This window comes from Andrena cerasifolii, chromosome 3, assembly GCF_050908995.1.
Source record: "Andrena cerasifolii isolate SP2316 chromosome 3, iyAndCera1_principal, whole genome shotgun sequence".
Taxonomy (NCBI): Eukaryota; Metazoa; Arthropoda; class Insecta; order Hymenoptera; family Andrenidae; genus Andrena; species Andrena cerasifolii.
This window is the reverse complement of record NC_135120.1, coordinates 1,767,262-1,790,775: the sequence shown is the minus strand read 5'-3', so window position 1 is coordinate 1,790,775 and position 23,514 is coordinate 1,767,262. Positions and strand designations below refer to the sequence as shown.

Genomic DNA, 23,514 nt, shown 5'->3' with positions numbered 1-23,514 from the left:
CTCAGCTTACACTGCAGTTGGAATATAGCTCTATGGATGTAGGAAGCGCTGTGTTCCCCTCTCGAAAGCGAAGAGTGGGGGTCAGCCACGGATCTGCCCGACGCTGCTCACGCACTCTCTCGACGACCAAGCCACCATGCACTTGTGCGCACGTACAGGCACAACGTGTGCATTTCTTTATAATCTCAAAATACAGTATTATTTTATTCCTCGACAATGAGTGACTATTATCCCTCGGAATCTTCGGTGTGCATGACCTGCAGGAGTAGGGCCTGCTAGAATTATCTACGTGCCGGGTAACGCCTACATTGGTGACCCCGACGTGATATTGCGTCAGACTGTGGGAGGCCGAATTTCGACGCCTAGCAGCGAGGACTTCGTAGCCGAGACCACGAGGCGGTCGCCTTCGACCCTGGGCTCATCAAAAGACGAGCTGTTCCAAGGGTGTCGTCAGCCAGCTGGGCGTGGGACACAAATATATGTGTCGAACTGAGAACCTCCTTGTTTTCGAAGTCTATTAATAAAAGTGTTTGTACACAAATTTTAAACAAATAAATATAGTAAATCGCAATAAATTTTTATCCAGTCTGATATCATTTTGATAACCGTTTGTTTCTAATTTATCGATAATTAAGAAACCTGACAGTCCTAATCGAGGTCCGTTTAAGGCGCCTTTAAGGCGTTACGTTTTGTAACATGAGCCGCTCAGAAGGCGTATATTGGGCATATATAGCCGCCCGTGGGACACTCAAGGCGCCATTGAGGCGCCCCGAGCGCCTAGGTCCTCCCGCCTAGGTATGCTGTGTGGGTAATGAATTAAATATAAAATTATAGAAAAAAGGGCAAAACATTGCGCACTTATTTGGATATATTGTTACATGCCCCTTTCGATTCATCCCGTGCTTGCTATCCTCGCGTCGCTTTCCTTCGAATCGGCGATTCAGCGGAATTGCCTCGCGCGCGGCAGGCAGGTCGCCGAACCGCGGTATCCATCGTCGTAGGCACAACGTAACCATTGGTGGCCCGGGCCCCGATATTTCGAAATAGAGAAGCAATCGACTGGTGCCGACAGGGCAATTTTCCCCCGCCGATTTCGAGTGTGCGAGGCACGGCTCTCAACCGGAGGACGTATTAGAGTCAGTCAGATTGAGAACTCGAAATAGGAAGTATCGACGGTGAATCGCGCCGTCTAGATCGCGTCTCCACCTTAAAGGCTCCCCCAAACCAACGCGAATATCCATTTCGCGTCGCGGAACACATAAGGCTGCAGTTTTTTATACGTGGCGGCTTATGAGAGAAACGGCCTCGCCGGGAGAGCATTTACGCGCCGATATGAGCCACCGCGACCGCGAAGACCAGGAATAGAGCGAGCGAGCGAAACGACGGACGGAGTGCCGTCTCTAGGGTATGTAGTTTGTAATTCACCTTCTTATCAGAATATATTTATACATTATTATTATTCCCATAATTCCTGTGTGCAACCTCATTCAACCCCCTTTTTATTCTCCTACTCCCTGGTAAGTATAGTCAAGGCATGCTTTAGCACCTTAAAAGAGCGCGAACTCGGTAAATCATTCCAACCGCTCGGGGTGATTTACAGGAAGTCCCTTCAGGGCGTAACAATATCAATGGTTTGCGAAACCAATAACCATGGTCTTAGAATTTTTTACGCTACAACTTGAAAAAGAAAACCTGTCTCATTTCTATTGTTGCAAAAACATTAAAGGAGAAATTAGTAGAAATTAATATAGTAGAAATATTGAAAGAATTTGATAATCGGTTTAAAGATTTTAACAAAATTAAAAATGATATAATGTTATACATATAAGGAGATAATGCATGTTGCAACTGAAAATCAAGAAGTAGATTTACAGTTAGAAATGTGTGATCTACATATAGACACACCTTTTTCTTGCAAAACAAAAACAGGTGAAGGCTCTTTCGAATACTTGCCTCGAGAAAAATATAAAAAATTACGCAATTTTTTATTAAAAATGACTTTAATGTTTCCACCCACTTATGTGTGTGAAAGTAGATTTTCGACAATGAAATTAAATAAACTCTAATCACCGCGGTAAAGTAAATGATTTTTCTTTATCAACTGCATTGCAAATCGCTACAACGGAGTTAGATATTAGCATTCCAGAACTCGTAAATTCTACAAATTTTGCAAGTTATTTAAACTTTAATTCGAATAAGTGTACCAATCCCCTTGTTTTTACTTTATTCACGCCATATGATGCATTACAAAATAAAGATGTTATCTCAAAAAGCTGATGGCATGTATGAAAACACCTTTACAGTTACTCACAAAATTGAGCGTACACTTATGTTGGTAGTGAAAATTCGCGGGAGAATGAATAAAAACGTACATATTTGAGTGTGAAACCGCAATATATATTTATTCGTATGGTTTAGCGAATGATTGATGAATTTTGTGTTTAAAAACGTCAAGTATTTGTGTATATTTAACTGATAACGTAAAAATGCAGGTATTTTACTGACACAAAATTGAGCGTACACGTAACTAATTTTACAAATTACGCGGTCTGCATAGGTTAAATGATGGTATTATTGAAAGGAAAGTCCCGTGAAATGGGTCTCGATATGCGGTTGCTAAGAAACTAAAAACAAATGACTACTTGTTATCTTTTTATTGAGTATAAGCGAAATGGCTAGCAGGAGGAAAGAAACAGACATTTCTATTCGTCAATTAATTATAAAATTATATTGCCAAGGGAAGTGTAAGGAAGTCGTAACGCTCAATACGAGAATATTGAAAATCACACTGGGCATCGCTCGCCGTCGTCGAAGGCGCGAGGCCCCGTAGGACACGTAAGATGTATATACAATGTAACTTGGATTCTCGATGAATGCCGATGACGTCAGGGGCATCGGCGAGGGTTCGAGGCGCGTAAAAGGAACGAGAGGCATTCGTTTGTACGACTCAGGGCAGTTAGCATCGACGATCCAGAGTATTCTTTACAGAAGTCTTTGCGCGAAGTGGATAAAATTGTGAGTAAAACCCATTCCACAAATCAGAAAATAGTAAATCATTATAAGTACGAAGGAACAGTTCGTAATAAACTTGGACGAGGGAGAAAGAAGATATTATCGGACATCGATAATAGATTTATTTGCAGACAAATTAAAATAAATCCAGGAATTAATATGAAAAATTTAACAACGGAGGTTTCAACACGTATTAAAAAAAGTATATCGGTAGAAACAGTCCGAAGAACTCTACGTAAAGAAGGGTATCACGGTAGAGTGGCCAGGAAGAAACCTTACATCTCTAAAGCCAATAGAGAAAAACGTTTACAGTTCGCTAAAACCTATATAAATTGTGATGACAGTTTTTGGAAAAGTGTCATATTTTCCGATGAAACCAAAATAAATTTATTTGGACGCGATGGAAGAAAGCAAATTGTGTGGAGAAAGCCCACTACAGAACATCATGTTCGCAACACATGTCCAACGGTAAAACACGGAGGAGGCTCGGTTATGGTATGGGGGTGTATAGGCATCAATGGTACCGGAAATTTAGAATTCATTGAAGGTATAATGGACAAAATGAAATATTTAAATATTCTAAAAAAAAATTTAAAGCAATCGGCAGAAAAGTTACAAATGCCGCGGGTATACCACTTTCAACAGGACAACGATCCGAAGCACGCATCGTATTTGGTGCAAGAGTGGTTATTATACAGGGTGTCCCACTAAGGAGTGGACAGCGCGATATCTCTTAAAGTATTGTCGATAAAAATATAAAAAAAATAGGGAATTGCATGGTTCGAGGGGGCCCATTTATTAGCGCGAACGAATTTTGTTTCCGATTATTATTTTAAAAGATACGATGGTCAAGTTCGGTTTTTCAAATGGAACTATTTTTTTTGAAGACCTGAGTTGATAGTGCGTTCCAAGACAAATTCAATAAGCTTTAATGTATACACTTTATTTCCACTGGTTTTTAAGATATTGCGCTTGCAAATTTACTGATTTCCACTGCAAGAAACCCCTCTGAAATGGCAAAAACCGGGGACGGTCTTACTGACGCCACGGGTGGCAATGCCTGTTGAAATGGATACTTACCTGCCAAAGGTCTACGCCAGAAATGGCAGGCCCAAGGGCTGGACAATTCTTTTCCACACAGAAATGCTATTTAGGTAGGTACATCTGCGGTATCGAGAAGCGCATCGTTACTTTTATTTCGCACTTGCTTCTACGCTCGGATGGCCGGTTCTTTTGGGAGGGATGCAAGTTGGATTGGTTAGGTTAGGAGGAGTGAAAGTTGCTAGACTAAATTTCAACCATAGGGAGCAGATTGTATCAGAACCAATCGGATTTGCATCCCTCCCAAAAGAACCGGCCATCCGAGCGTAGAAGCAAGTGCGAAATAAAAGTAACGATGCGCTTCTCGATAACGCAGATGTACCTACCTAAGTAGCATTTCTGACGGAAGAGAATTGTCCAGCCTTGGGCCTGCCATTTCTGGCGTAGACCTTTGGCAGGTAAGTATCCATTTCAACAGGCAGTGCCACCCGTGGCGCCAGTAAGACCGCCCCCGGTTTTTGCCATTCCAGAGGGGTTTCTTGGGTTTCTTGCAGTGAAAATCAGTAAATTTGCAAGCGCAATATCTTAAAAACCAGTGGAAATAAAGTGTATACATTAAAGCTTATTGAATTTGTCTTGGAACGCACTATCAACTCAGGTCTTCAAAAAAAATAGTTCCATTTGAAAAACCGAACTTGACCATCGTATCTTTTAAAATAATAATCGAAAACAAAATTCGTTCGCGCTAATAAATGGGCCCCCTCGAACCATGCAATTCCCTATTTTTTTTATATTTTTATCGACAATACTTTAAGAGATATCGCGCTGTCCACTCCTTAGTGGGACACCCTGTATAATGTGCCAAAATTATTAAAAATCCCTCCCCAGTCACCTGATCTTAACCCGATCGAACACGTTTGGGGAGAACTGAAATCGAAATTGTTAAGTCACAATTGTACACATAAAGAAGAGTTCAAATTAAAATTACGCGAAGAATGGGACAATATTTCGCCTTCCTACATTCAAAAACTCATCGAATCCATGCCAAGGCGGTTACAAGCTGTTATTGAAGCGAAAGGTTATGCAACAAAATATTAATATCTATTTATTCATATATTATAATCCCTAAATATCAATACGTACGCTCAATTTTGTGTCAGTAAAAGACCTGTATTTTTATGTTTTCAATTAAATATACACAAATACTTAATGTTTTTTTTTTTAATGTACTAATCGTTCGCTAAACGATACAAATAATTATATATTGTGTTTTTTTACACTCAAATATGTTCGTTTTTATTCATTCTCCCGCCAATTTTCACTACCAACATAAGTGTACGCTCAATTTTGTGAGTAACTGTATGTATTTGCAGCTCATTTTGATTTCACATATTTTTGTTATTTTGTAATTATTATTATTTTCTATTTTTTGTGGTTTATTTGATTTCATGTACTTGGCGTAATTTTTTTACTTTATTGAAATTTTTTATGGTGAAGAATATTTTAAGGCTGCCGTCTCACCGGGCCTTGAATGTGTGTGTACGCTCACACAAGCTAGGAAAAGCGTGTACGTATACGCGAAACCGTTGCAACCAACTTTCGTCGTGGAATCGGCAAGAAAGAAGTTTTTGCTGGTGTTAGATACCCACTTCGCGATTTTCCCTTTTCCTACACATCTGGTCATCGTCACCCTCTAAGACCCTTAGCCCCTTTCGAGCGAACGTGACTTAACGGTAAACAGGCGGATTAGGCCGTGGGTCCCAAGGCCCCCTTCAAAAGTGAAAGCTAACGTCTTAGTCACAACCGACTTTCTTAAAACTACCACTTCCTCCCTTACTCAATGACCAATCCTAGCCTCATTTTCCACACCCTCGCAATAGTAACTACCAATAGGATTCTCCGATTTCCCTACGTTCCTTTCCTCCGTACGTTTGAGCGCCAGATCACTCTTGTACATCGCACGAGCAACTAGTTCGAACTTGCCAAAAAAATAAAGAACATTTCCATACAAGGATTAGTACTTGCACTTCTCCCGGGTACACGACACAAAATTGGCGCAGTCGGTAGGACTCGTCAGCAGTTAAAGAATAGTGAAACTTTATTTAAAGTGTTCTTCGCTGTGGATTTTTAATCCTTTGTGACGGGAAATAACAGTGTCAACCCTGAGAGAAAGAGTCTACGGATCCAGATATCCACTGCAGAGAAGGAAGTCAACCGTTGGCACGCTCAAGGACTCCTACACTGGTAGACGACAGGTACATTTTTTTTTTATTTCGTTGCTTCATAATCACTTTAGTACTCAATATCCCTTATAATGTCTAATCCGGAGTCTTCTAACAATCCGAATCCCTCCGATGACTCTTCCCAAATGGAACTTCCTATAGAATTTTTAACTGATCTAATTCCAAAAGAGTTCTCCGGTAATCGTTTCGAACTTGGGCAATTTATAGCTAATTGCAATAATGCGGATAGCCTCGCGACTGATCGACAGAAAATTCCATTGTTGTATTTCATTCTATCGAAAATTTCGGGACACGCCAAAGAGCAGCTTACTTTTCAAAAGTTTAATACTTGGTCTGAGTTGAAGGAACAATTGAAAAGGTTATATCAGGATAAAAAACATTATTGTCAGGTAATGGAGGAACTAAATAGTTGTAGGCAATCACATTCTGAAAGCATCAGTTCTTTTTATCAAAGATTGCAGAAGCTTTCTTCGAGAGCTTTAAGTGCTATTCAGCAATATTCGAATGATCCTTTAGAAATTGCTGAAAAGAAAAAGGCTGTAGAAGAAATTACATTAAATCGTTTTATTTATCATAGCTCTTCACAAATCTCTCAGATGCTTAGATGGAAAGATTTTGATAATTTAAACTCCGTGCATACGGCAGCTGTTTCGGAAGAACGCGCTTTGAATATACATAAATACCAGCAACAAAAATTTTGTAGTATCTGTAGCAGGACTAATCATGATACGTCACAATGTCGATTTAAATCGTCAAATCCTGGTCAGTCCAGAGTCGTTAATAATATTCAAACTCCAAATCAGAGTCACACATATGATAACCAGCAGCGTCATTCTCAACCCCCTATCCCACAGCACCGATATCAGCATCCAGGTCAAGGTCAGGGTCCGTCCCACCAAAGCGCACATTCTTATCAAAATAAAATTTGTAATTATTGCAAAAAACAAGGCCATCTTATTTCGGAATGTAGGAAGAGATTATATGTTAATAGTCAGCGGGAACAACAATTGAATCCAACACATAACATGCAACAATCAAATGACGCAAACGTTAATTTAAACTTGAACGAGTCCCCCGTGACGAACACCACAACGGAGGACCGAATATCTCAATTAATGGTGTTCGAGAGTTAAATATTTCAATATCTAATGATAACCTTGATTTTATTAAAGTTTTTTCTCCAAATTCGAAGAATTCTAGTAACGCTTTCAAATTTTTAATTGACACGGGCGCGAATGTATCTCTCATTAAGGCTTGTAAATTACACCCAGATACTGTGTTTGATTCAAAGGATAAGCTAGTATTACACGGTCTTAGTGCGAATAACCCCGTAGAAACCGTCGGAAGTTGCCGTATACCTGTGCGGTTTTATGATGATTCCATTGATATTAAATTCTATATCCTAAATGAAGCAACAAACGTCCCATTCGACGGCTTGTTAGGGAAAGATTTTTTGCAAAAAGAGTCAGCGACAATTGACTATGAGTCACATACTTTAACCCTTAGGTCGGTAACGGTCCCAATTCCATTAAATTGCGAAAATTCTGGGCGTGAAGAAGTTCATTTAATTAATCTTAAGGCTAGAACGGAAACACTTATTGAAATCCAGGTAGAAAATCCTGAAATTAAAGAGGGCATTATTCCGCGAATGCAATTAAGGAGAGGAGTTTATTTGTCTAAAGCTATTACAAAAGTTAATGAAAATAACAAAGCTTATGCTACAATTTTGAATACAAGGATAATAGATCAACAGATATTGCCTATCTCAGTATGTTTGGAACCACTTCCGCGAGATTCCATAATTCTATCATTGAGTAATTCAAATACTGGTCCGGTAAGCCGTATAAATCTTTTGCAAAAGAATTTAAGATTAGATCATTTAAACGCCGAGGAAAAGAAGGCAGTATTAGACATCTGTACCACATATAATGATATTTTCTATTTTTCTGACGATGCATTAACAACGACGAGCACTATTCAACATGAAATTAGCGTTACAAATCCTGCTCCTATTCATACTAAGACTTATAGATATCCTGAAGTTCACAAAGCTGAGGTTAACAAACAGATTGAAAAAATGCTTAAGCAAGGTATTATAGTACCCTCTATTTCTCCGTGGTCAGCCCCTTTGTGGATAGTTCCAAAAAAACTTGATGCCTCCGGGGAGAAAAGGTGGAGAATTGTTATCGATTTTAGAAAATTAAATGACGTTACAGTCGGTGATGCATACCCGTTACCAAATATTACAGATATCCTAGATCTTCCAATTCTCTATCCGAGAATTGGGCCATTCTAAATATTTCACTACTTTAGACCTAGCATCAGGGTTCCATCAGATCCCCTTGCATGACCGTGATCGAGAGAAAACGGCTTTTACAACACCCTTAGGCCATTATGAGTTTACGAGAATGCCGTTTGGGCTCAAGAACGCTCCAGCGACGTTTCAGAGACTGATGAATACCATTCTATCTGGTTTACAAGGGCTTCAATGTTTCGTATATCTTGATGATATCGTTATTTATGCATCATCCATAGAGGAACATTCTAAAAAATTAATATCTATTTTCGATCGTCTTAGGAGTAACAATTTAAAATTACAACCTGAAAAATGTGAGTTCATGCGACGAGAAGTTGCATATTTAGGCCACACAATATCTGATAAAGGCGTTCAGCCGAATCCGAAGAAAACTGAGGCAATACAAAATTTTCCAACTCCTAAAAATCAACAGGATGTTAAGAGTTTCTTAGGACTTGTTGGTTATTATAGAAAATTTATAGAAGGTTTTGCTGGAATAGCCAAGTCCCTGACAATCTTGTTAAAAAAAGATATACCATTTGAGTGGACTAGTGATCAACAAGAATCTTTTGACAAGTTTCGTAATATATTAACAACTCAGCCAATTCTTCAGTATCCCGACTTTAACAAAGAATTCCTTCTTACTACAGACGCTTCTAACTACGCGATAGGTTCAGTATTGAGTCAGGGTGTGATTGGAAAGGATCTGCCTATTGCATATGCTTCGCGTACATTAAGTGGTAGTGAGCAAAATTATAGTACTATAGAAAAGGAATTACTTGCCATAATATGGAGCACTAGTTATTTCAGGCCTTATTTATATGGCAGGAAGTTTATTATAATAACCGATCATAAACCATTGGTCTGGCTTTTCAATTCTAAAGACCTGGGCAGTCGACTAATACGTTGGCGACTGAAGCTGGAGGAATATGATTATAAAATCGTTCATAAAGCAGGGAAACTTAATTCAAATGCGGATGCGTTATCTCGTCCTCCTTGTGTTAATTTCGTACATGGCAATGATTCTTTTGAGAACTTTATACAGTACCATTATAAAACACTCGAAATTCCCAAGGTTAAATCGGTGCCTTGCGACAAATTTAAATACTTTCCCAACGTATTGTTTTATTCACGAGATCTTGATGAGAATAATTTATTTTCGGAAGCGATACGAGATCAATATGATTATCGAGTACTAAAGAACCCGATGATTTAAATTCCTTCATTGCGCTTGTTAAGAATTCTCAGACTTCCTATCTTTGCATTTGTAAACAGTTCCACTTTGATAAGTTAGATTATAAAGCGATATTTTATTCATTACGCAATTTAAAAACTCATTTGGAAGAAAGGAGTCATTCAGGTAATCTTTATATCCATGATGTAACGATCAACAACAAAAATATAAAGAAGGATATGTTTTGCGAAATAGTATATTATATTTTCAAAGATACAAATATTGTACCTACTATTTTAGATAATCAAAGAATCACACCGAAATCAGAAGATGAAATTTTGAAAATTTTGCAAGATAATCATGACTCAAAATTAGCTGGTCATTCGGGATTTATCAGAACATATAAACGAATTAAAGAATTTTATAAATGGGATAAGATGAAAAAAGACATCAAAAGATATATAAAGAAATGTGCATCTTGTCAAGTTAATAAGACAAATTTTAGACCTTCTAAAGCCCCTATGGAAATTACCTCCACATCTACTATACCCTTCGAAAGGCTTGCGATTGATGTAGTTGGACCTCTTCCACAGACTATGAATAATAATCGATTTATATTGACCATGCAAGATGACTTAACCAAATTTTCCTATGCTGCTCCTATACCGAACCATGAATCACAGACAATTGCCATGGAATTATCCAAGTTTATTACATTATTCGGGATTCCAAAAACTATACTTTCTGATCAAGGAACCGATTTCACGTCTCGTCTAATGAAAGATTTAACAAAATTATTTAATACGAAACATATACTATCTTCTCCTTATCATCCTCAAACTAATGGCGCTCTGGAAAGGTCTCATTTGACTTTGAAGGATTATCTTAAACATTTTATTAACGACAAACAGACAGATTGGGATGAGTTTATAAGTTTTGCTATGATGGCATATAATACTCACGTCCACAAATCAACTGGGCATACACCGTATGAGGTTCTTTTCGGTAGTAAACCATACCTGCCCAATAGCATAACTCGGGAACCCTCGTTTAATTACTCATACGACGATTACGTAATTAATTTAAAGCAAAAATTAAATCATACGCAAAAGGTAGCAAGGGATAATATGATCCAATCTAAGTTAAAATCGAAATCTTATTATGATAATAAAATCATTGTTCATTCGTATAAAATTAATGATACACTGAGAAAAAAATGTGCTTAATTCAAGCAAACCAATTTTTTTTAATCAACTTATTTGAACGAAGAAACCATATTTTTAATGTAAGTCAATTATTTTTAGAGTACAGATATATTTACTTAAATTTGAGTACTGCATTTATTTAGAAGAACTTTACTGAAGTTACGTAAACATTTGCTTAAAATAAGCAGTATGTTTTGGTTTATGATAAATCATTTACTTATATTAAGAAAACGCATGTTCTTAATATTAGTAATCTAATGTAAATAAATATTTATTTCGGTTACAATTACAAGTTTCGGCAATGTAAAAAATAGTTATTTGACTCAGGAAAACCAATCAGTAAAAATGAATATTTTGAAATAAAAAAATATGTACTTCTAAGAGTGAAACTATTTCTAAGAATTAGAGAATATTTACTGAAGTCGAAAAATTAATGTACTTATAGTTATGCAACAAAACTAAAAATTATTTTCTTGATGTAGAAAATCGTATGCTAAAAATCAAGTATAAGAAGATTATTGATGCGGACCCATATACGATTAACGAAGTTGATAAATCGCTTTGTTTAAAATCTTGCTTCAAGTTATTTGTGTTCAACCATTAGTTACGAACGTACTAAGATACAAACCAACGAGTCGGCGAAACAGCTGATCGCGGATCGCGAACTAGAGAACAGTGACAGTGTTTACTAACATTCCCTTGCATAGCTGCACGTATAGACGAATTTCTCAAGAAATATTACGAGGAAACTTTTTGTGCCTATGCAACGGTAAATCTGATATTACGTAAACCAAAACAAAGTGCTAACGGGTGTTCCCCAAATACGCTCTAGCCTTTAAACTTCCCTGGTCGACTAGTGTGCTGGATTATAGATTCGCGCCTGGCGTTCCTCCCTGTAAAACGATTAGTGTGCTGGATTATAGATTCGCGCCTGAATTCCTTCAAAATCCTCAGTGTGCTGGATTCAAGATTCGCGCCTGACGTTCCTCTCCTTCAAAATCCTCAGTGTGCTGGATTCAAGATTCGCGCCTGACGTTCCTCTCCTTCAAAACCCTCAGTGTGCTGGATTCAAGATTCGCGCCTGACGTTCCTCTCCTTCCAAACCCTCAGTGTGCTGGATTATAGATTCGCGCCTGAATTCCTTTCAAACCCTCAGTGTGCTGGATTCAAGATTCGCGCCTGACGTTCCTCTCCTTCCAAACCCTCAGTGTGCTGGATTCAATATTCGCGCCTAAGTTCCTTCCAAACCCTCAGTGTGACGGATTCAATATTCGCGCCTAAGTTCCTTCCAAACCCTCAGTGTGACGGATTTAATATTCGCGCCTGGTCTTCCCCCAAAAATCTCAGAGTGCTGGATTTTAGATTCGCGCCTGTCTTTCTCCTTTCCTAATGTCATCGTTCCCAAAAGACCTCACCCGGGACGTGACATATTTTTGGTGACAGCGGTGGGATTATTGGACCGAACCATCTACTTAGCTTCTTCGAGAAGCAAGCATCACAGATGGACAGATTCGCAAATTCAGCATTTTACCAGGGAGTCTAATATTGACAGCCTCGGTAAACAACGAATAGCAATCTGGAATAAATCAACACCCACAATGTCGTCAAAATTTCTTTTGGCAACAAGGAAGCTCCTTTACCTTGTGACCGGTCGAGAACAATTGATCTCGAAAGCCCCATTAGATTGGGGGATAGAAAAGATTAGTTCTCTGGGACTGGGAGAACAAGTCTTGTACCTTACAACAATGCCTGATTTAGATTTCGATGTTGGTGGTAGTGCAGAATCTCTCTACTGGAAGATCCTGTCTACTGAGATCAACAACGACTTCTATAATGCCGTCAAATACCTCCTCCAGACCCGAATACCCCCTAGTACTGTTTCTACAGCAACAAAACCACAAAACACAGAACCCCTCCTTGAAGATGAAGGGAAACACCCCGAGAGTTACTCAAGCACACATAGCTCCCGCAACCAGTCAATAAGTGAAGAAGACTGCAGCAACGCATCATCTCATGACGAGGAGTCAGAAGCTCAACTGGAGTTGTGCAAAACGCCAAGACGAGTCACGCCTGAAGAACAACAAAAAAGCGACAGATAAGACACAGATGACGCCAACACTCCTATAGCAGGACCCTCGAGTTCTTTTGAACCTCTCTTAATCCATGTGACTCCCGACACCTATAAAGGCCGAAGAGACAGGACAGTACCAAAGAAAGTCCCTGTTCTAGGGAGAGGAATCATAGACTGGAATGAGGAGTCGACAAGTGACTTAAGAGAGGAGGAGGGAGAATGCGAGGGTACAAGTAGTAGCGAAAAATCGTAGGACGTTACAGTACACTGAGAAAAAAATGTGCTTAATTCAAGCAAACCAATTTTTTTTAATCAACTTATTTGAACGAAGAAACCATATTTTTAATGTAAGTCAATTATTTTTAGAGTACAGATATATTTACTTAAATTTGAGTACTGCATTTATTTAGAAGAACTTTACTGAAGTTACGTAAACATTTGCTTAAAATAAGCAGTATGTTTTGGTTTATGATAAATCATTTACTTATATTAAGAAAACGCATGTTCTTAATATTAGTAATCTAATGTAAATAAATATTTATTTCGGTTACAATTACAAGTTTCGGCAATGTAAAAAATAGTTATTTGACTCAGGAAAACCAATCAGTAAAAATGAATATTTTGAAATAAAAAAATATGTACTTCTAAGAGTGAAACTATTTCTAAGAATTAGAGAATATTTACTGAAGTCGAAAAATTAATGTACTTATAGTTATGCAACAAAACTAAAAATTATTTTCTTGATGTAGAAAATCGTATGCTAAAAATCAAGGAACCATACATTTGAATTAAAAAATATATTTTTTAGTTTTTGTAGAGAAATATTTTTTTAATGCAAATAAATAATACATTTTGAATGAAAAATATTTCTTTCAATTTGTTAAATGAATTCCTTGCCCTTATGCTATTTTTTAAAGAAATATTTGTTTGATTGAATAAAATGTATTATTTGCATCGAAGTAGGCATTGTTTAACATTACCACATATTGTCGTCTTATGTCATAAAGAGAACCATGTTTTTAAAATAAACAAATCAGTCATTTAAACTGAGATAATAGTTACGAACCTCAATTAAACAAATTTATTGTTTTTATATTACTTGTTTAAGAAATATGTATTCGGTTTAAGAAAATGTGTGATTCCAAATGAACTAATAATTATACAAAATAAAAAAATATTTTTTACTACATAGCAAAAGAAAATTACTTCGAACATAACAATCTTTGGCGGTTTAGAGTGTCCCGACTTCACGTCTTGAAAGTCGTGAATTCTCTAGACTCCCGAAGGAAAGTTCCACAGGAAAGTCCACTTTTTCCAAACGCATTTCTGTTTGTTCTTCATTTATTATTTAGTGGTATATAAACGATATATAAGAATTATAAAGTATAAGAGGCGAACTACAATTTAATAATAAAACATGTTTTTTTCCCTCGTTAAATATACGTAAGTAAAATATTTTCCTTCAGACGTACTCTTAGTATGTCGTCGGTAAATGAAAAAAGAAACACTCATATTTGCAATTTCATCTATTAAAAGTATAAATATATTTATTCAAAATACATATAAGAATATTTAGTTTAAATGGAATTAATTTTATAAATCTTTTATGTCAAAGCTAAAAACATGATGTAAGGGAAAAATACTTGGTGTATTATTGGTCTCAACAATTTGACCACGTTCATGTATGTCATCTCGCATTATTATTTACTTATATTAATAAATAACGACGTGAGGTGATATGAAAGTGGTCAAATCATGAAACCGGAAGTCCACCGGAAGTTTGACTTGCAAGCGCTGTTTGAACGGTACGCTACGCTACTGAAGCCAGTGGCAACATTTTGAAACAAATGGACGTACTATAGACATTACTACGCGTCGAAGTCAGACGAAGCGTCTGGATTGATCTGGATTGTGGACAAAGGCAGTCGAAAAATGTAACGCAGTAAAGCTGGCCGTTCCAATATGCCGCAGTCGTCAGCCCAGTGGGTGGAAACACTTCGTCTGACTTCAACGCGTAGTAATATCTGTAGTACGTTCATTTGTTTCAAAATATCACGCCGCACGCGACTCGTGTGATTCGGAAATTGTTTAAAACAGTTTGAAATTATGGCTGATGATGAGGTGAAGAAGATTTTGTTTTCCCTCGAACTGGAACATTTGATGGAATCCTTTGCAGGTAAGTTACTTTTTATATTTATTGTTAGCGAAAAGAATATTAGACAAAAATGTTAACACGTTCCACGCCATGTGGGTCGCATACGCCCCACGCTACATTTTCCATTCAAGCCATTTGATATTTTTGCTACGAAACGAGAATCTTTGAATAAGATTTCTTTTACAAATATGTGCAGACATCTGCGTAACGTGTATAACGCATTTATTATATCGTGGGGGATATAAGACCACACGGCATGAGTGGAAAGTTCAACGTGGGGCGTATGCGACCACGTGGCACGGAATGTGTGAATAAGAAGAAAATTAATATAATCAAAGTTCTGTTAAAATTACATGATATGTAAATTGATAATGGCTTTTATTCCCCGTAATTTTAAAAAACTGTACAATTATTTTACAGTTTTATTTGATCTATTTCAGAAAATAAGATAACGATTCACGTGATAAAAAAACTCAATGAAAATCTTATATCGAGTTTGATTCCAATCATTGGAGATCGGGCAATCTTCATGGATTACTGGTGTAAACATTTTAAAAATGTACGTTATGATTACACAAAATAATAAGTGACTATTACTATAAAATGAACTTTCAATAATTTGGGTTATAGAAATATTGCAACAATCTTGAGTTTCCTGAAAAAGAAATTAATTGTCAAAAAGTAAACAATGAAAATTCATCAGCAATATTGAATGTTGTTCCTCGGTATAAAAATAATTCCTCTATGATAACGCTTGAACAATTAAAAGGTCTTTTACATAATTCTGAGACGGGCAGAAGGATTATCACATCATACAAACAAACAACTGTATTCAATGACAAGCAACGAAGTAAATTATGCGATATCATAGTTACTTCTATGGAAGACAGATCTATAAGGTAGCATATTTAGTAACTTAATTATTTTGTAATACATTTCATATAAAGGGTCTATCTATGCATATTTATGTAAGACTGTATAGAACTCTTTTCTATAGAACTCTTTTGTTTTGCGATATTTTAAAATAATTTTATAATCACTAAGATATCTACATTTGTATTTGCATTTTTTTAATAGAATGGACAATAGATTAGCAGAATTAATTGCTAAAACAATTATTGAATTATTTCCAACTGAAGTGTTGACAACTTACTATATACCGCCCGTTTTAAAAAGAAATTCACCTACAAATCAGTCTATACCAGCTCGCGGGAAATTGGTTAGCTGTTACAGAAATAAAAAATTTCAGAATAAAAACTTCAGACTAAATTGGTTGCAGAAGCCAGGGAAGATGCAAGTTTTCAGGCGGGTGAGCCAATAATTATGTGTACAATGAGTATATATTTCCATTTGGGTTTCGAGGAAGGTGGAGGACATTTCAGTAAAAATTTACTATCAGTAATTTAGTAGATAAAAATTTTGATAATATATATTGTTATAGTTTTTTTGACATTCAGAAATTACTGGTAGTTAATTTTCATCTGAATGTTCCTCTCCTCCCTGTCCTTCTACATCTTAATGAAAATAAAAAGAAATATCCTTTGCACATTTTACAAATTTTAACAAATACAAATTTCTTACAAATTTTACAGAAAGTTTATGCGATGAAGTTACAAAAGAGAGTAATAAATGGCTGTTAGCTAACCGAGCTCCATGGAAACTTGTTCGAGAGCACTGGACTGTCACTTCAAAACTTCGAATGCAAGAAGTGCAAAAAATAAAAGATTCAAATTTAGCAAGAATCCTTGGTGATTGGAAATTGTACGATCATCCTCAAGGATTCGAATTGATTGATATAGATTATCAAGAGTTAAATCTATCCAATATTAATTTAGATAAAAAAGCTTGGTTTGAATTTTTTGAAAGTTTAAAAGAATATTCAAATATTTCATCAAAGGATGAAACTGCCAATATGTATATGGAACAAATGTGTTCAAGAGAGCTTAAGGATGGTGAATATTTAAAATTGTATTACTATACATCAATTATACAAATGTCAGATATATATATATATTTAAATACAAGTTATATATTACAGATACTAAAGTTGTGATCAGTTTGTTGCTGATAGCTCATTTGTATCCACCTAAACAGATGAAGAAGTTAAATAAGAAAGCTTTTAAACCTTCTATTGGTGTATCCAAAGATAGTATTATAAAATTCGCCACAGTTAGTATAATTTTAATTGTAAACGTTTTACTTCTTTTATTTTTTTTTTATAAAATTATAATGTATTTAAAGCTCTTGATTATATTAATTTTTGTATATTTGATTGTGTTAGTTTCAAGTTACTAACGACTTCTTATTCGAAATAATTTATAATTTTTAAATTTTTTAATTTTGTTCGTTCAGAGTATCTATGTATCTTGTTTAACTATTTTCAGATTCCTGGTGATGTTACCAGAATTCAGAAGGAAGTGCAGGAAAGGGCAAGCACTTCAAAACTCACAATACAACCTTACATCCTGATTGTAGGCTCTATTGAAAATATTGAAGATATTTATGTAGTATCGGAATGATAGTCCGTTTAGTTTTAAGGGATGAATGGACGTTGAGAAGCACTGGTGCTGCAGGCCCGCCGGGAAAAACCCAACGGCGTGCACGAGGCCCAGCGACGCGCTAGGGTTTCGAGGGCTTTTCCTATGACCATATTTGGTCATGAGAGCGAATAAAGAAAGTGTGCGTGGTGGAGGGGATAGCGTCCTTTTGGAGAAAACGCTTTCCGAGGGGACGCGCGGAAAGACAGAGTGGTTGCGACAAGCAAGTGTGCTGTCTCGCGTCGTGTCGTATAGTGTTGTAATAATAGCTTTAGTTCCTTTTAATTCTAAGATCTTTTCTGTATTATATTTTCTATTTGTGTTACTGTAAATATACTTTTAGTACAATTTATAAACTCACATTTGGGGGCTCGTCCGGGATTGAAAATACAGAAAAGCAGGATTTTTGGACAAAGTTATTTACGTGGTGATCTTGAAGTTGTACAAGGTGAAGAAATTGTTTTCGCAGTGACGGAGAAGTTAAGTAGTGACATTTCAGTTAAGCTGTTATTAACAATGAGTTCTACGGGAAGTTCAAATGATACCGTCATCGATACCGAGAGCGGTGGCGACGATAGGCTGGAACAGGTAGCGACGATGAAGTTGGTGAAATTGAGGGAGGAATTGAAAACAAGGAAGTTGAAAGCGTCCGGCAATAAGGAGGAACTGCAACGTCGTCTGAGAGCAGCCATCATGCTCGAAATCGAGCATGGCGACGTCGAAGATGAGGAGAAAGAAGAGGAGTCTGAGGATGAAGAGGATGATATTTTGGAAACGCGTAGTAAAGCCATCAGGGATAAAACGTATCATTTAACATTTAAGGATGTGGAAGAATCAATGAATACGTTTAGCGGCGACGATAATATAGTCGTGCGTAGCTGGTTGGAAGAATTCGAGGAAACGGCTCGTTTATGTGATTGGACGGATGTACAGCGGGTAATATACGCGAAAAGGCTTTTGCGTGGTTCAGCGAAATTATTTGTCCGCTACGAAAAATGTTGCAAATGTTGGAGCGCGATGAGAAAAGCGCTAATCAAAGAGTTTGCTCAAGTAGTAGACGTACATAAAGTGCACAGGGAGTTGTCTCGTCGGAGCAAAAAGCCAACCGAAACATACCAGGAATACATTTACCGAATGTTCGACATAGCAAAACAAGCTGATATGGAGAATTCAGCGGTGATCAAATACATCATCGAGGGTATTCAAGATGAAGAAGTGAATAAGATGATACTGTACGGTGCTAAAGATGTACGTGAGTTGAAAGACAAGTTTGTATTGTACGAGATGATGAAGGAAAACACGAAGACGAGGAGCAAGCGCGTGGAGGATAAACCAAAGAAGATGAATCGGAGCAGCGCTGACCAGGAAGCGGTGCGGCGATGTTTCCTATGCGGGGACAAAAATCATATGATTTCGAAGTGTCCAACGAAGAACAAGGGTGTCAAATGTTTCAAGTGCAGGGAATACGGACACATTGCTACGGAGTGTGGTACTACGAACAAGACCACGAAGGATGTTTGCAGTGCGTCGGAGGTTTCTCGAACGAAGCGTTGCGCAATAGAGGCGCAGATAGGAGACTGTAAGTTGACTGCGTTAGTAGACTCCGGTAGCGATTTAACTATAATGCGAGCGGATCAGTACGTTAAAGTGGGTGCGCCTAAACTGGGCAGTAGAAGCATTGGGTTTCGCGGTATCGGGTCCGAGAAAAATTATACGCTAGGAGAATTTACAACGAATGTTGCGATAGACAATGAATTGTTTGCGATGACGATACATGTAGTTTCGGATACGCTGATGCAACAACCATTGGTAATCGGCACAGATTTTCTAGATACGGTTGAAGTTAACATGAAAGGAGGGAATATTTCGATTCGTAAAATTGTTGATGAAGATTGTGATAGAGTCCCGGAAGTCTATAAAATTGATGTTGTGACTGAGGCAAGCGAGATAGATTTATCGTATCTTACAAATGTTGGACACAGACAACAAATAGAGAGTATGATTCTAAATTATAGACCGGATAAAACGCGAGAAGTAGGAGTTCGGATGAATATAATTCTTCTGGACGAGGTCCCTGTTTATGAGAGACCGCGAAGATTGTCTCCTCAAGATAAAGCCGAAGTTGAAAAACAAATAATATCGTGGTTAGAAGATGGAATAATACGACCGTCTGATTCCGATTATGGAAGTCCGATCGTGCTAGTTAGAAAGAAAAACGGTTTGATTAGAATCTGTATAGATTATCGGCAATTGAACAAGAAGATCGTGAAAGATAGGTATCCGTTGCCGTTGATAGAGGATCAACTGGATTTGTTGCAAGGCGCGGAAGTTTTTAGTACATTAGATCTCAAGAATGGATTTTTTCACGTTCCTGTCGAAGAGAGTAGCAGAAAGTATACAGCATTTGTAGTTCCCACCGGCCATTACGAATTTTTAAAGGTACCTTTCGGATTGTGTAATTCGCCGGCTGTTTTCCAAAAATTTATAAATGCGGTTTTCAAAGATTTAATTGCAGCGGGAGTTGTGTTAACGTATATGGACGATCTTATAATACCTACGATCGATTTTTCGCGTGGCATAGAAAATCTTGGTTTGGTATTACGTGTTGCCAGTGAGCATGGGTTATTGATAAATTGGGGTAAGTGCCGTTTCTTGCAGACAAGGGTAGAATATTTAGGCCATATCGTTGAAAACGGAAACATACAGCCATCAGAGCATAAAACCAAAGCTGTGATAAATTTTCCAAAGCCACAATGTACCAAAGATGTACAAAGTTTTTTAGGTTTAACAGGGTATTTTAGAAAGTTTGTGCATCGATACTCTATTGTTGCGAGACCGTTGTCTAACTTGTTAAGAAAAGACAACAAGTTCAAGTTTGAAATGTGCGAGAAAGAAGCTTTTGAAAGGCTCAAATTAGCTCTAAGTTGTAAGCCCGTATTGAGATTGTATCGGACGAGCGCGGATACTCAGTTACATACTGATGCGTGCAGTATGGGTTATGGCGCAATCTTGTTGCAGCGCGACAGTGAGGACGGTGCTTTTCACCCGGTGTATTACGCGAGTGGAAAAACTACACCAGCAGAGGAGAAATACACCAGCTACGAGCTCGAAGTCCTGGCGATCGTGAAGGCTCTAAGGAAATTTCGCGTGTATTTACTCGGGATTTCATTCAAAATAGTAACAGACTGTCAAGCGTTCGTGTTAACCATGCAGAAAAAGGATCTTTGTGTGCGCGTGGCTAGGTGGGCAATATTTTTGCAGGATTTTCATTATAAGGTGGAGCATAGACCGGGGAAAAGTATGACGCACGTAGACGCGTTGAGTCGGAACCCGTTACCCATGGTTCTGTTAATAGACGAAGGTGAGAGGGGAATTATCGTTAGGCTGAAGAGAGCACAAGTACAGGATGACGACCTACGACGAATCCGCGAGAGTATTGGACAACACGAGGCGGATGGATATGTACTGAAGAACGGAATTCTGTACAGGGGGGTCAACGATGTACCGCTGGTAGTCGTGCCGAAAACGATGCAAGTCCAGGTAGTGCGGCAGGCGCACGAGCGCGGTCATTTTGGCATCACCAAGACGGAGGCACTAGTAAAGAGGGATTACTGGTTCAAGGGGATGCGTGAGAAGGTCGAAAGGGTGGTACGGAGTTGCGTCAATTGCATTCTTGCAGAAAGGAAGCAGGGTAAGCAAGAAGGTTTATTGAACACCATTGAGAAAGGAGAGTTGCCGTTTGATACCTACCACATTGACCACCTGGGTCCGTTGCCGTCAACTAAAAAAAGTTATCACCATATTTTTGTAGTCATTGACGCATTTACAAAGTTTGTGTGGTTGTATGCCACAAAGTCCACGGGCTCTGCCGAAGTGGTAAATCGGTTGAAGAAGCAGTCCGTATGTTTTGGCAATCCGAAAAGGATTATTTCCGATCGCGGTACGGCGTTCACATCTACTGTTTTCGAGGACTATTGTAACGAAGAGGGTATAGAACACGTATTGATAACGACGGGAATTCCGCGAGCGAACGGTCAAGTAGAGCGAGTGAACCGCACACTTATACCTTTGGTTACAAAGTTATCGGCGCCTACGCCGGGCGAGTGGTTTAAATATCTGGAAATAGCGCAAAAAATTTTGAATGCGACGCCCAGTAGGAGCACGGGCAATACTCCCTTTCAGTTGATGTTCGGGACGCACGTGAAGTTACGGGAGGATTTTCAGGTTCGACAGCTAATCGAGAACGAGTGGGCTACAATGTTCCAAGGAGAGCGCGATCAGGTGCGGGAAGAAGCAAGAAGGGCAATCTCTGAGATGCAGGCTCAGAATAGAAGGGCGTTCAATAAGAAGCGGAAGAATGCGACGCAGTACGAAGTAGGAGATTTGGTGGCAATCAAGAGGACGCAGGCGGGACCGGGGTTGAAGTTCCATCCAAAGTTTCTTGGGCCGTATCATGTGTCGAAGGTCCTACGTAATGACCGTTATCTGGTGAAAAAGTCTGGTGAACACGAGGGACCGCAAGCGACCTCCACGGCTGCAGATCACATGAAATTATGGGTTAATGATGAGGACAGTGATTTGTGTGATGACAGTGAGAGTGAGCACATCTGAGGTCAGATGTATGTTTATCAGGATGGCCGAGTGTAGTATCGGAATGATAGTCCGTTTAGTTTTAAGGGATGAATGGACGTTGAGAAGCACTGGTGCTGCAGGCCCGCCGGGAAAAACCCAACGGCGTGCACGAGGCCCAGCGACGCGCTAGGGTTTCGAGGGCTTTTCCTATGACCATATTTGGTCATGAGAGCGAATAAAGAAAGTGTGCGTGGTGGAGGGGATAGCGTCCTTTTGGAGAAAACGCTTTCCGAGGGGACGCGCGGAAAGACAGAGTGGTTGCGACAAGCAAGTGTGCTGTCTCGCGTCGTGTCGTATAGTGTTGTAATAATAGCTTTAGTTCCTTTTAATTCTAAGATCTTTTCTGTATTATATTTTCTATTTGTGTTACTGTAAATATACTTTTAGTACAATTTATAAACTCACATTTATATTTGCATGGATGAAGTGCTTTACAAAGTCTCAGAGGCTATACAAGGCATAGATATTTGCTTCAAAATCTTCCACGTTTTTCAATTGGAATATCCCTTTGCTAGTGAACATATATGGCTATTAATACAGAAAGGGATTTATCAGTTTGACACACCTTTTGATAAAGATATAGTATCCATTCAGCATGTTTTGCATAAACTAAAGGAGAAAAATACTGCAAAGAGAACACAAGTCTCAAGTGAACAAACTGGGATCGATGATGCAGAAACGCAACAGACATTAGGGTATATTGAATCTACAGAGTGCTGAACTTTATACTTGGACGACGATAAGTCTTTTTAATTTTGTTACTTATAGCTGGAGTCATTTGGCAAAGCCACTCAAGGTCGCACTTTTTCTGTTGTATTTTTAAGTAGACAACATTTTTAAAATACATTTCAGTTTTTTTTATTTTTGACCATAGTAGGTCACACAGTGCCGGTCGACAGAGTAAGGGACGTTTACTCAAAAGTAAAAACAGGGGGAAAGGGTGACTTTGAGCGGCGTAGACAAATGAATTCAACTCTAGTAGTATAAGGATTTGTATAAGTTACTTTTATGTCTTCTCCCTATTATAATTGTTTCTTGCTTGAAGGTAAGCAAAACCAAAGAAAAAACATTGTTTCTTTTGTAATCATTTTAAATTTATAAGATTTTATTGTTGATCTCATTAAATGATAATTGTATTCATTTGCTAT

General features: G+C 38.0%; 2 protein-coding genes across 3 annotated transcripts in view; one reads left to right on the top strand and one right to left on the bottom strand.

The window, feature by feature from the left end:
* The window catches only part of LOC143367024 (GDP-D-glucose phosphorylase 1), a 505,990-nt gene that overhangs the window by 412,261 nt on the left and 70,215 nt on the right, over nt 1-23,514 (bottom strand). The window lies entirely within an intron of this gene.
* Nucleotides 14,500-23,506, top strand: LOC143367195 (uncharacterized). The gene is made up of 9 exons (XM_076808820.1): nt 14,500-15,218; nt 15,638-15,756; nt 15,828-16,096; nt 16,275-16,506; nt 16,560-16,578; nt 16,790-17,149; nt 17,236-17,366; nt 17,582-17,695; nt 22,772-23,506. Exons 1-9 carry the CDS (start codon nt 15,149-15,151, stop codon nt 23,084-23,086), a joined length of 1,629 nt encoding a protein of 542 aa, XP_076664935.1. The 5' UTR covers nt 14,500-15,148; the 3' UTR covers nt 23,087-23,506.